This window comes from Embiotoca jacksoni, unplaced genomic scaffold, assembly GCF_022577435.1.
Source record: "Embiotoca jacksoni isolate LCO1_2020_lvr unplaced genomic scaffold, fEmbJac1.0.p SCAF_21, whole genome shotgun sequence".
Classification (NCBI taxonomy): domain Eukaryota; kingdom Metazoa; phylum Chordata; class Actinopteri; family Embiotocidae; genus Embiotoca; species Embiotoca jacksoni.
Genome location: NW_027185352.1, coordinates 1,148,097 through 1,163,096, shown reverse-complemented (window position 1 = coordinate 1,163,096; position 15,000 = coordinate 1,148,097). Strand labels below are relative to the sequence as shown.

General features: G+C 42.9%; 2 protein-coding genes across 4 annotated transcripts in view; one reads left to right on the top strand and one right to left on the bottom strand.

Moving 5' to 3' along the window:
- ndufa5 (NADH:ubiquinone oxidoreductase subunit A5) overlaps nucleotides 1–11,214 on the top strand; it is an 11,455-nt gene extending 241 nt beyond the window's left edge. The window contains exons 2-6 of one of the 2 annotated variants that reach the window (XM_069156355.1): nucleotides 6,880–6,924; nucleotides 7,057–7,173; nucleotides 7,283–7,348; nucleotides 10,102–10,207; nucleotides 10,424–11,214. In XM_069156355.1, the coding sequence (XP_069012456.1) occupies nucleotides 6,880–6,924; nucleotides 7,057–7,173; nucleotides 7,283–7,348; nucleotides 10,102–10,203 (330 nt within the window). In that variant the 3' untranslated portion in view covers nucleotides 10,204–10,207; nucleotides 10,424–11,214. Of the gene's footprint in view, nucleotides 1–6,879; nucleotides 6,925–7,056; nucleotides 7,174–7,282; nucleotides 7,349–10,101; nucleotides 10,268–10,423 lie in introns of those variants that run through there. The other variant, XM_069156354.1, reaches the window with a different exon arrangement.
- The window catches only part of cog5 (component of oligomeric golgi complex 5), an 88,137-nt gene continuing 83,388 nt past the window's right edge, over nucleotides 10,252–15,000 (bottom strand). For both annotated transcript variants that reach the window (XM_069156353.1, XM_069156352.1), the window contains 3 exons: nucleotides 11,665–11,791; nucleotides 11,439–11,518; nucleotides 10,252–10,663 (listed from right to left, as the gene is read on the bottom strand). In XM_069156353.1, the coding sequence (XP_069012454.1) occupies nucleotides 10,555–10,663; nucleotides 11,439–11,518; nucleotides 11,665–11,791 (316 nt within the window). In that variant the 3' untranslated portion in view covers nucleotides 10,252–10,554. The remainder of the gene's footprint in view (nucleotides 10,664–11,438; nucleotides 11,519–11,664; nucleotides 11,792–15,000) is intronic.

The window sequence follows — 15,000 nt, the reverse complement described above, 5'->3', positions numbered from 1 at the left end:
GAGGTGGGGGGGGGGACGGTCCATGTCGAGGGGGGGGGGGGACGGTCCATGTCGAGGTGGGGGGGGGACGGTCCATGTCGAGGGGGGGGGGGACGGTCCATGTCGAGGTGGGGGGGGACGGTCCATGTCGAGGACGGTCCATGTAGAGGGGGGGGGCGGTCCATGTCGAGGGGGGGGGACAGGAGACGGACGGTTTGGAGACAGGAGACAGACGGTTTAGAGACAGACGGTTTGTCTCGGTCACATTGCTACCGACGGTGAATGCTGTTTTGTATTTCCTTTTATTTTGCTAAGTTTGACGATGCTGTATATATATATATATATATATATCTATATAGATGTATATATATATATAGATCTATATATATATAGATCTATATATATATATTATTTATATATATATATATATATATAAATAATATATATCTATATATATATATATATATATAGATATATATAGATCTATATATATATATAGATCAACGAGCTCCCGGTGGGCTGGAACGTCACCGGGATCCACGGGGAGAGGAGGAAGGAGGAAGGAGGAAGGAGGCGTGAGCTCCTTTTCAATCGTTGTAAAATCACTGAAACGCTGTTGAAACTCCTCAGCCAGAGAGGAGATGTTTGCAGCAGACCTCCTCATGTGTGCGCTGGAAAACGGGTCGTTGCTGCTTGCAGAGATTTAAATGTGGTGTTGTGTGTTTGTGACAGACGGCTTTGGACAAGTAGCAGCTCGCTCCCAAAGGCTTCCATACGTGAATACAGCTGGATTATCGTTGCATTTGGCCCTGAAGGGTCAGGGTTCAAGGGTCAGGGTTCAAGGGTCAGGGTTCAAGGGTCAGGGTTCAAGGGTCGGGGTTCAAGGGTCGGGGTTCAAGGGTTGGGGTTCAAGGGTTAGGGTTCAAGGGTTAGGGTTCAAGGGTTAGGGTTCAAGGATTAGGGTTCAAGGGTCGGGTTCAAGGATTAGGGTTCAAGGGTCGGGGTTCAAGGGTTAGGGTTCAAGGGTTAGGGTTCAAGGGTCAGGTTCAAGGGTTAGGGTTCAAGGGTTAGGGTTCAAGGGTCGGGTTCAAGGATTAGGGTTCAAGGGTCGGGGTTCAAGGGTTAGGGTTCAAGGGTTAGGGTTCAAGGGTCAGGTTCAAGGGTTAGGGTTCAAGGGTTAGGGTTCAAGGGTCGGGTTCAAGGATTAGGGTTCAAGGGTCGGGGTTCAAGGGTCGGGGTTCAAGGGTTAGGGTTCAAGGGTCGGGGTTCAAGGGTTAGGGTTCAAGGGTCGGGGTTCAAGGGTTGGGGTTCAAGGGTCGGGTTCAAGGGTTAGGGTTCAAGGGTCGGGGTTCAAGGGTTAGGGTTCAAGGGTTAGGGTTCAAGGGTCGGGTTCAAGGGTTGGGTTCAAGGGTTAGGGTTCAAGGGTTAGGGTTCAAGGGTTAGGGTTCAAGGGTTAGGGTTCAAGGCCTTCAGATGTCGGTCATGGCAACTAAAAATCTGAAATCAGCCAGCCGAACAGGATCGGTTAGTTCTGGCATTGGTTGTCCCTTTTTTTCCAAGAATTGTCCAATTTCCTGTTGAAGAGAGTAGAAACGCTGCAGTGCAGACCCCCGACCGAGCCGTCTTACACCCGTGTGAGACACAACATCTCCGTGTTCAGCCTAGACATCCAGTAGAAACTGTTGAAGCTGGCGGTGGAGCGAATAGAATGAATCGCCTTCATCAGCGGTTTCATAACGTGATCATATCTCAGATGTTTGGCACATAGAACTTGTTGGTGAATAACACAATGGAGGTGTGTAGCTTCACCTCCTCCTTCGCTGACTTTGTTCCTCACTCGGGTTGATCATCCACGGTGCACCATCCGTAATAATCCCCGTGGTTTTATTCCACTGCAGTTTTATATCATCTACGGCGGAACAAACAGAAGCAAATGAATCTCTCCCTGTTGTTTGGTCCTGAAGGTTTGCGGTGCTCGGCAATCAGCGTTGTCACCTCGTAGCTTGCCTTTGTGGCATTTTCATTCGATTCAACGGCTCCTGTGAAAAAGCGTTGCTATGCCGTTAAACCAGCTTCCAGTTGCTTCAATTTTTCACAGCGTTCGTTCCCAGTTAGCTTGTCGTAACGAACATGTTTGGTCTGGTCGTGCCTCTTTCTATTGAACTCCTTGAACACAGCCACAGTCTCTTGGCAAATGAAGCAGACACAGCTGTTTCCTAACTCAGTGAAAAAATATTCCGATTTCCACTTGTCCTTGAAACGGCGGCCCTCGCTGTCAACTTTCCTTTTCTTACTTCCAGTTGCCATTTTAGAAATGGGCAAAAAAACAGATTGCAAAACGGGGGTCGCGAGAGTTCGGCCACAACTTTACTGCCATCCTGTGGTGAAATATAAAATTGCTTTTTTTTACGAGTGTATTTTAGACTGTGGACAACAGTACTGGGGGGGCCACACATTATTGATTTTATGACAGAGGCTTCGGGCCAGTGGAAATATAAATGCGGGCCGCATTTGGCCCACGGGCCACACTTTGGCCCACAGGCCACACTTTGGGCATGTCTGGTTTAGAGACAGACGGTTTGTAGTTTGAACAAGAGGAGTGCTAACAGAGGCTAGCTGGTTTACTAACATGGTTAACAGCTGTCTGTTGGTGGTGCAGGAGCCTCAGCTGGAGAGAGAGAGAGAGGGGGGGGGAGAGAGGGGGGGAAAGGGAGGGAGAGAGGGGGAGAGAAGGGGGGAAAGGGAGGGAGAGAGGGGAGAAAGAGATTAATCTGCTGAATGATGAAAATGAGTTTTTAAAGCACAACTTGGGAAACTGCTTTAAAAACTCATTTCCATTCATGTCACTCGTTATGTGACAACAGCTGTCAAATGATCATTTATCATCATCATTTATCATCATTTATCATCATCATTTATCATCATTTATCATCATTTATCATCATTTATCATCATCATTTATCATCATTTATCATCATCATTTATCATCATTTATCATCATTTATCATCATCATTTATCATCATTTATCATCATTTATCATCATTTATCATCATTTATCATCATCATTTATCATCATATATCATCATCATTTATCATCATTTATCATCATTTATCATCATCATTTATCATCATTTATCATCATTTATCATCATTTATCATCATCATTTATCATCATTTATCATCATTTATCATCATTTATCATCATCATTTATCATCATTTATCATTTATCATCATTTATCATCATTTATCATCATCATTTATCATCATTTATCATCATTTATCATCATTTATCATCATTTATCATCATCATTTATCATCATTTATCATCATTTATCATCATCATTTATCATCATTTATCATCATTTATCATCATCATTTATCATCATTTATCATCATTTATCATCATCATTTATCATCATCATTTATCATCATTTATCATTTATCATCATCATTTATCATCATCATTTATCATCATCATTTATCATCATTTATCATTTATCATCATTTATCATCATTTATCATTTATCATCATTTATCATCATCATTTATCATCATTTATCATCATTTATCATCATTTATCATTTATCATTATCATTTATCATCATCATTTATCATCATTTATCATCATCATTTATCATCATTTATCATCATCATTTATCATCATTTATCATCATTTATCATCATTTATCATCATTTATCATTTATCATCATCATTTATCATCATCATTTATCATCATTTATCATTTATCATCATCATCATTTATCATCATCATTTATCATTCATGTCCAACATTTATAATAATCTTCAGCAAACTCATCAACGTCTGCAGCTCCTCTTCAATCTAGAAAGTGTAACTCGAGACAAAGACTGTCAGCCAATCACAGCTTATTTCAGAGACAGCGTTCCTAATAGATAGATAGATAGATAGATAGATAGATAGATAGATAGATAGATAGATAATAGATAGATAGATAGATAGATAGATAGATAGATAGATAGATAGATAATAGATAGATAGATAGATAGATAGATAATAGATAGATAGATAGATAGATAGATAGATAGATAGATAATAGATAGATAGATAGATAGATAGATAGATAGATAGATAGATAATAGATAGATAGATAGATAATAGATAGATAGATAGATAATAGATAGATAGATAATAGATAGATAGATAGATAGATAATAGATAGATAGATAGATAGATAGATAGATAGATAGATAGATAGATAGGTAGATAGATAGATAATAGATAGATAGATAGATAGATAGATAGATAGATAGATAATAGATAGATAGATAGATAATAGATAGATAGATAATAGATAGATAGATAGATAGATAATAGATAGATAGATAGATAGATAGATAATAGATAGATAGATAGATAGATAGATAGATAGATAGATAATAGATAGATAGATAGATAATAGATAGATAGATAGATAATAGATAGATAGATAATAGATAGATAGATAGATAGATAATAGATAGATAGATAGATAGATAGATAGATAATAGATAGATAGATAGATAGATAGATAGATAGATAGATAGATAGATAGATAGATAATAGATAGATAGATAGATAGATAGATAATAGATAGATAGATAGATAGATAGATAATAGATAGATAGATAGATAGATAGATAGATAGATAGATAGATAGATAGATAATAGATAGATAGATAGATAGATAGATAATAGATAGATAGATAGATAGATAGATAATAGATAGATAGATAGATAGATAGATAGATAGATAGATAGATAATAGATAGATAGATAGATAGATAGATAATAGATAGATAGATAGATAGATAGATAGACAATAGATATATAATATAGATAGATAGATATATGGATAGATGTCTATCTATTAGCTGCTCTGCAAAATGCTGCTGTCCTCGTAGGTTCAGATATTAAACCTGATTCAGTGAAAATATTCCGGAGGAACACTTGATATCATAAATCATATATTACAATTAAAACTGCAAGCAGTGATGTACGGGCCCTCACACTCCAGCGCACCGTCTTACCGAAGCCGTCTCCCCAGCGTGCGAGGGACCGCGTATACCCGCTTAAAGTTGCTATTTTTGTCTCGTGTCCTGTCTCCAGCAGGGGGCGCTGGCGAGCCGTTTGGCCACGCCCACTCGCAAAACACATCAGCTGTATCGTCTCACCACGCCGGATGTATGTCATACGTTTCGTGAGGTTTCAAGCATCCCTTGACCTTATACATCAACTTCCTGTGTTACGGCGAGACATCCAACTTTGCCACATCGTCACGGTGACGGCCATTAACAAAGTCGAACGAATGTCTCAATATATCATCAACTACATATTTAGGTTATTGTGACCCGACTTTAGGTTCATGTGATCAACCAGCTCGACGTAGAATGAGAAAGTATGAAAAGTGTCATTTCCAGTGGCCAACAGGGGGCGCTATGACTATGAGTGAATATTACCACACAGGGGTCTTCAGGGCGGGGCTGTTATCATACCTGTGATGTTTGGAGAAGGTCGGTCCATGTACATAAGATTTAAAGCAACTCCTAGTTTCATGGCGAGACGCTCAAAATGGCCGCCTCTCACGGGCACACACGTCGATGAAAACGAATTATTTATACAACTTTTAATCCCAAACATGTTTTCTATCCAGAGAACCTAAATTCAAGTCGGTCCGACAAAATCCCTCGGAGGAGTTCGACAAAGTACAACGTGTCAGAATCACACAAAATGGCGACTAAATTCAAAATGGTGGACTTCCTGTCGAGTTGACGTAACAGTGACTTTTATGTGCGTCCAGGTGTGATACACGTGTCCACCGGATGTCGTGAATTTAGGTAAATGTGGCCGCCGGGGCATCTCTGTAGGGGGCGCTCTCGAGCCGTTTGGCCACGCCCACTCATGACTCCACTAGAATACAAAAATTTGTGTATTCACTTTCATGAGTTTTTGAATATGATAAAACCTCCAAAAACGAAAATCCCTTTATGTAAGGAGAAGAAGAACGACCAAGAACGAGAACATTTTTATGCAACAACAGGGCTTCACACCGATGCTCGGTGCTCGGGCCCTTTCTCACCGATGCTCGGTGCTCGGACCCTTTCTCACCGATGCTCGGTGCTCGGGCCCTTTCTCACCGATGCTCGGTGCTCGGGCCCTTTCTCACCGATGCTCGGTGCTCGGGCCCTTTCTCACCGATGCTCGGTGCTCGGGCCCTTTCTCACCGATGCTCGGTGCTCGGGCCCTTTCTCACCGATGCTCGGTGCTCGGGCCCTTTCTCACCGATGCTCGGTGCTCGGACCCTTTCTCACCGATGCTCGGTGCTCGGGCCCTTTCTCACCGATGCTCGGTGCTCGGGCCCTTTCTCACCGATGCTCGGTGCTCGGGCCCTTTCTCACCGATGCTCGGTGCTCGGGCCCTAATAAGTAACTGTGCAAAGCAGCAAACTGCAGGAAACACAATGAGCTGAGAGCAGAGCGCCCTCCGATGGATGCTGGAGGACAGACACAGACTTCAAACAATGAAACAGCTGATGTGTTTTGAGGGACAGTGACACGTACAAAATCAAACATCATTATTTTTGATTCCTCGATGTGGATATCCAGGAAGAACTGTCACAGAATATTTCCAGACATTTGTGATGAATAATCAGAAGTGATGAGGATAAAACGACTCGCTGAGTAAATGCCAGTGAACTCATTAAAACACCTGTTAATGTGGGTGAAGAGTTTCAGAGATGCACAGTTGACCATTGAAGTGCGTCTGGTGGGAGGGGCTTAGGACAGAAGGGGGCGGGGCCGTGTTTTCCAGAACAGGAGCTTTGCAGGCTGCAGTTTGTTGGGTGAGATGGAGTCTGACTCAGACTGTTTGTTCTCTTCCAGACGACCGGCCTGGTCGGCCTGGCGGTGTCCCACAATCCCCACGAGGTGAGCAGCTGACGGAGAACGCAGCACGCAACACCTCAGACTCCATGTTTCACACCACGCAGAGCAGCGTGTGCCTCTTCATCACCATCACCATCACCTGTCACGGTGTACTGACTCTGCTCTTCCTCCCAGCGGCTGAGGATCCTCTACTCCAAGATCCTGGCGTCGCTGCAGACCATGCCGCAGGACGCCGCCTACAGGAAGTACACGGAGCAGCTGGTCAGCCAGAGGTTCAACCACGTGAAAACGGTCAGTGTGTTCGGACGGGCAGGTGGACGATGATGATGATGATGATGATGATGATGATGATGATGATGACCGCGGGAGGAAGAGTCTGAACGTACCTCTGTGTTCACAGGAGCCAGATGTTGAGAACCTGGAGAAGAAGATAAACGGAGGGCAGATTGAAGAAGTCATTTTCCAGGTAGGAAGTGTGACGCTACACACTACAGACACACTACAGACACACTACAGACACACTACACACTACAGACACACTACACACTACAGACACACTACACACTACAGACTACACACTACAGACACACTACAGACACACTACACACTACAGACACACTACAGACACACTACACACTACAGACACACTACAGACTACACACTACAGACTACACACTACAGACACACTACAGACTACACACTACAGACACACTACAGACACACTACAGACTACACACTACAGACACACTACACACTACAGACACACTACAGACTACAGACACACTACACACTACAGACACACTACAGACACACTACACACTACAGACACACTACAGACTACACACTACAGACTACACACTACAGACACACTACAGACTACACACTACAGACACACTACACACTACAGACACACTACAGACTACAGACACACTACACACTACAGACACACTACAGACACACTACACACTACAGACACACTACAGACTACACACTACAGACACACTACAGACTACAGACACACTACAGACTACAGACACACTACATACTACACACTACAGACACACTACACACTACACACTACAGACACACTACAGACTACAGACACACTACACACTACAGACACACTAAAGACTACAGACACACTACACACTACAGACACACTACAGACACACTACACACTACAGACACTACACACTACAGACACACGACACACTACAGACACACTACAGACTACAGACACACTACACACTACAGACACACTACAGACACACTACAGACTACACACTACAGACACACTACACACTACAGACACACTACAGACTACAGACACACTACACACTACAGACACACTACAGACACACTACACACTACAGACACACTACAGACTACACACTACAGACACACTACAGACTACAGACACACTACAGACTACAGACACACTACACACTACAGACACACTACAGACTACACACTACAGACACACTACACACTACAGACACACTACAGACTACAGACACACTACACACTACAGACACACTACACACTACAGACACACTAAAGACTACAGACACACTACACACTACAGACACACTACAGACACACTACACACTACAGACACTACACACTACAGACACACGACACACTACAGACACACTACAGACACACTACAGACTACAGACACACTACACACTACAGTCACACTACAGACACACTACAGACACACTACACACTACAGACTACAGACACACTACAGACACACTACAGACTACAGACACTACACACTACAGACGCACGACATACTACAGACAGACTACAGACACACTACACACTACAGACACACTACAGACTACAGACACACTACAGACACACTACAGACTACAGACACTACACACTACAGACACACGACACACTACAGACACACTACACACTACAGACACACGACACACTACAGACACACTACACACTACAGACACACTAAAGACTACAGACACACTACACACTACAGACACACTACACACTACAGACACACTACAGACACACTACAGACTACAGACACACTACACACTACAGACACACTACACACTACAGACTACAGACACACGACACACTACAGACACACTACATACTACAGACACTACAGACACACTACACACTACAGACACTACAGACTACAGACACACTACATACTACAGACACTACAGACACACTACAGACACACGACACACTACAGACACACTACAGACACACTACAGACTACAGACACACTACACACTACAGACACACTACAGACTACAGACACACTACAGACACACTACATACTACAGACACACTACATACTACAGACACACTACAGACACACTACACACTACAGACACACTACATACTAGACACTACAGACACACTACACACTACAGACACACTACAGACTACAGACACACTACACACTACAGACACACTAGACTACAGACACACTAGACTACAGACACACTGGACTACAGACACACTACAGACACACTACACACTACAGACACACTGGACTACAGACACACTACACACTACAGACACACTACACGCTACACACTACAGACACGCCACGGACTGAAGGACTGACCTCATGAAGGCTGTCCTTTAGTCCACCAGTGAGTCCTTCTGTTTCCTGTTGATGATGCTAGAAACAAGGTGTGTCTGTTAGAGGTCTTCAGTCTGAGAAGGGACAGTAGAATTCATGTAGAAAAAAACGACCTCTAGTGGCACTCGCTGGTACTGCAGCTTAAGACACTTCTGCATCGGAGGCTACGAACACTTTTATATCCAGTCTGTGGTTCTGAGCCACTTGGGTTTGGACTTGCCCAGATAAGAGGTGTGTTTTGTCCTTGTTGGTTGCAGGAACACTCAGTTTGTGCTTCATGTTGATCAGATCTGATGTGACGAGTCTGAGCGATGACTCAGTGAGATCTTTCTTCCCTCAGCTGATGAACATGAGTATTTCTTATTAACAGAGTGGGAGAGCGTTTATTTCAGATTTGAGAAGTGAGTTTTAGAAGAAGGATGCTGTTAGCTTGGTACGATGACTGGGAGCAGAGGAAACAGGCCGCCTGGCTCCACCCAGACGCCCTGAGGGCCGCCTGGCTCCACCCAGACGCCCTGAGGGCCGCATCACATGTTCAACAGCCTCCCAGCTGTGTGTGTGATAATAAGTGTGTGTGTGTGTGTGTGCAGGCGGAGTGTGAGCTGACTCTCTCCAGGAAGATGTCCGAGTGGAAACCCTGGGAGCCGCTGGTGGAGGAGCCCCCCCCCAACCAGTGGAAGTGGCCCATCTGAACATGTGTGTGATCTGTACCTCTGTTTCTCATGAAGTAACACAATAAAGTCCTGCAAACATTTATTCTCAGGAGTCATTGATGAGTGTGACAGACAGACAGAACATCACTGTTTTCTAGAGACCGTAGTCATGGTAACCAACCTGAACCTTCATACACATTTTTACAGCAGCAGAACTTTAGTAACATACTTTTTTTTTTTTTTTTTAAATCATATTCAGTTTAGTGACAAGATCATTCCAAGTCCCTCCACGTGACTGAGTCCAGGCTTCAGTTAAAAACCAGAACCGCCCTCCACCGCACCTCCACCTGTGTCCTCCTCAGGCTCCTCCTCAGGCTCCACCCCCATCTGTCAACCACTGGTGGCTCTCTGTAACAGCTGGAGCATGATGGGGTAGACGGGGGAGAACTCCTTCCCCTGCCGAGCCCGGACCGACTGCACGTAGGCCTCCAGAGCGCCCCTTAGTGGAGAACACGGAGAGGACGGGATCAGACCGAGTTCACACTGCAGACACATTCAGAGGTGGACAATTAATCATGAAGTGTGACACTGCTAACTTCTCAGCTCGCCTTGTTTTACTGCTACACAATAAAGAGGAAAAATAAAACAAATACTTAAAAAGTGGGAAAAATCCACAGAAGTTAAAATCCCTGAATCCTGACTCAATGTTGAGGAGTTTAATCTGTGGAAATGTGTCATGTTCAATAAGACCGTAAAAATTTCCAGTAAAAAAACATCTTGTGAAAATAACATAAAAACTAAGTGTTTATTTGAAGTTGAATTAAGACCAGAATCTGACTTCCTGTCATCTTCACCGAAGACATGACTAACATTAGAGGGTCGTTTTATTTAGAAAAACTGAGCTGTAAAAGATCAATTAAAATATCATCAGTTCAAATACAGAAGAGAAAACAAGACATTTTATTGGTTGATACCATTTTTCCCTTTCAGTTGAGTGTGACGTCTAAATGTTTTTGAATAATAATCAGTATAAAAACAACATTGAAGGTCGTACAGCTGTTTAATGTATTTGAATACTCACTGAAGTGTGAAACAACAGAAAAGGGAAGTTCTGAGTGAATGCTCGTAGTTAGACAACTTTCTGCTACATCACTGCACAACTAACGTCCTGTGTCGAAGGGATGGTTTCCTACAGGCTCAGGTACACAGGTGTGTGTGTGTGTGTGTGTGTGTGTGTGTGTGTGTGTGTGTGTGTGTGTGTGTGTGTGTGTCACCTGATGAGGCTGAGCCGGTCTCTCTCAGAGGGATGATCATCCAACCACTGGGAGTAGCGGGCGACGGACCACTCTGCTCTCTGTGGAGGAGACGCTGTCAGCTGCTGCAGTAACAAACACTGAAGTCTTCTGGATTCATTCTGTTACTACACATCCGTACTGGGAATAAACCAGCTGTGTGTGTGTGTGTGTGTGTGTGTGTGTGTGTGTGTGTGTGTGTGTGTACCTGGTGCGGTGTCTTGAGTTCAGGGGGTGCTCTGGTGAACAGGAAGTGGATCAGGGTGCTGAAGGGGATCAGGTCTCCAACAGCTGGACTGTTTGCGACCATTTCGCTGGTCTGAAACAGGAACGGCCTGAAACACACAACATATATCATGCATACAACATACATACATAAATGCATCATACATACATGCATAATACATACAAACATTATACATGCATAATACATACATCATACATACATATATCATACATGCATCATACATGCATATATACAGTGGTGTGAAAAAGTGTTTGCCTCCTTCCTGATTTCTTATTTTTTGTATGTTTGTCACACTTAAATGTTTCAGATCATCAAACAAACAAAAAAACAATCCAAACCCACATGGCCCTGTGTGAAAAAGTGTTCTTCAAAATGAAGACTTTGGAGTGGCCTAGTCAAAGTCCTGACCTGAATCCTATTGGTTAGGTTAGGTTAGGTAGTTACTTTATTAATCCCCGAGGGGAAATTTTTTCGCTACAGCAGCATACAGAAGCAATAAGATAATAATGATCTCCTGTATCTGGAATGATCTCCTGTATCAGGAATGATCTCCTGTATCAGGAATGATCTCCTGTATCTGGAATGATCTCCTGTATCAGGAATGATCTCCTGTATCAGGAATGATCTCCTGTATCTGGAATGATCTCCTGTATCTGGAATGATCTCCTGTATCAGGAATGATCTCCTGTATCTGGAATGATCTCCTGTATCTGGAATGATCTCCTGTATCTGGAATGATCTCCTGTATCAGGAATGATCTCCTGTATCAGGAATGATCTCCTGTATCAGGAATGATCTCCTGTATCAGGAATGATCTCCTGTATCAGGAATGAATGATCTCCTGTATCAGGAATGATCTCCTGTATCAGGAATGATCTCCTGTATCAGGAATGATCTCCTGTATCAGGAATGATCTCCTGTATCTGGAATGAATGATCTCCTGTATCAGGAATGATCTCCTGTATCAGGAATGATCTCCTGTATCTGGAATGAATGATCTCCTGTATCAGGAATGATCTCCTGTATCAGGAATGATCTCCTGTATCAGGAATGATCTCCTGTATCAGGAATGATCTCCTGTATCAGGAATGAATGATCTCCTGTATCAGGAATGATCTCCTGTATCAGGAATGATCTCCTGTATCAGGAATGATCTCCTGTATCAGGAATGATCTCCTGTATCAGGAATGATCTCCTGTATCAGGAATGATCTCCTGTATCTGGAATGAATGATCTCCTGTATCAGGAATGATCTCCTGTATCAGGAATGATCTCCTGTATCTGGAATGAATGATCTCCTGTATCAGGAATGATCTCCTGTATCAGGAATGATCTCCTGTATCTGGAATGATCTCCTGTATCTGGAATGATCTCCTGTATCAGGAATGATCTCCTGTATCAGGAATGATCTCCTGTATCTGGAATGATCTCCTGTATCTGGAATGATCTCCTGTATCTGGAATGATCTCCTGTATCAGGAATGATCTCCTGTATCAGGAATGATCTCCTGTATCTGGAATGATCTCCTGTATCTGGAATGATCTCCTGTATCAGGAATGATCTCCTGTATCAGGAATGATCTCCTGTATCTGGAATGATCTCCTGTATCAGGAATGATCTCCTGTATCAGGAATGATCTCCTGTATCTGGAATGATCTCCTGTATCTGGAATGATCTCCTGTATCAGGAATGATCTCCTGTATCTGGAATGATCTCCTGTATCTGGAATGATCTCCTGTATCTGGAATGATCTCCTGTATCAGGAATGATCTCCTGTATCAGGAATGATCTCCTGTATCAGGAATGAATGATCTCCTGTATCAGGAATGATCTCCTGTATCAGGAATGATCTCCTGTATCAGGAATGATCTCCTGTATCAGGAATGATCTCCTGTATCTGGAATGAATGATCTCCTGTATCAGGAATGATCTCCTGTATCAGGAATGATCTCCTGTATCTGGAATGAATGATCTCCTGTATCAGGAATGATCTCCTGTATCAGGAATGATCTCCTGTATCAGGAATGATCTCCTGTATCAGGAATGATCTCCTGTATCAGGAATGATCTCCTGTATCAGGAATGAATGATCTCCTGTATCAGGAATGATCTCCTGTATCAGGAATGATCTCCTGTATCAGGAATGATCTCCTGTATCAGGAATGATCTCCTGTATCAGGAATGATCTCCTGTATCAGGAATGATCTCCTGTATCTGGAATGAATGATCTCCTGTATCAGGAATGATCTCCTGTATCAGGAATGATCTCCTGTATCTGGAATGAATGATCTCCTGTATCAGGAATGATCTCCTGTATCAGGAATGATCTCCTGTATCTGGAATGATCTCCTGTATCTGGAATGATCTCCTGTATCAGGAATGATCTCCTGTATCAGGAATGATCTCCTGTATCAGGAATGATCTCCTGTATCTGGAATGATCTCCTGTATCTGGAATGATCTCCTGTATCTGGAATGATCTCCTGTATCAGGAATGATCTCCTGTATCAGGAATGATCTCCTGTATCAGGAATGATCTCCTGTATCTGGAATGATCTCCTGTATCTGGAATGCTCTCCTGTATCTGGAATGATCTCCTGTATCTGGAATGATCTCCTGTATCAGGAATGATCTCCTGTATCAGGAATGATCTCCTGTATCTGGAATGAATGATCTCCTGTATCAGGAATGATCTGCTGTATCAGGAATGATCTCCTGTATCAGGAATGATCTCCTGTATCTGGAATGCTCTCCTGTATCTGGAATGATCTCCTGTATCTGGAATGATCTCCTGTATCAGGAATGATCTCCTGTATCAGGAATGATCTCCTGTATCTGGAATGAATAATCTCCTGTATCAGGAATGATCTCCTGTATCAGGAATGATCTCCTGTATCTGGAATGATCTCCTGTATCTGGAATGATCTCCTGGGGTGCTGAGTGTACATTAATGAGAAATAAAATGAACTTTTTTGATTTTAGCAAATGGCTGCAATGAAACAAAGAGTGAAAAATGTAAAGGGGTCTGAATACTTTCCGTACCCACTGTATATCACACATACATCATACATCAGACAAACATTATTGGTTTTTATAAAAACACAACAACGTTTCTGACATATCTGGTGAAGTTCTGCTTTGTTTGAGCGTCATCATATCTTCACTTCGTTCTGCCTTCACAGCAGAACTTCAGCTCTCCATCAGCTCCACACAGGTGAAGATTCACCTGTAGGGGGCAGCACCTAGTGGCAGGACAACATCCAGTATGTCCCTGTACATACTATGTTAATGTAGGAGAC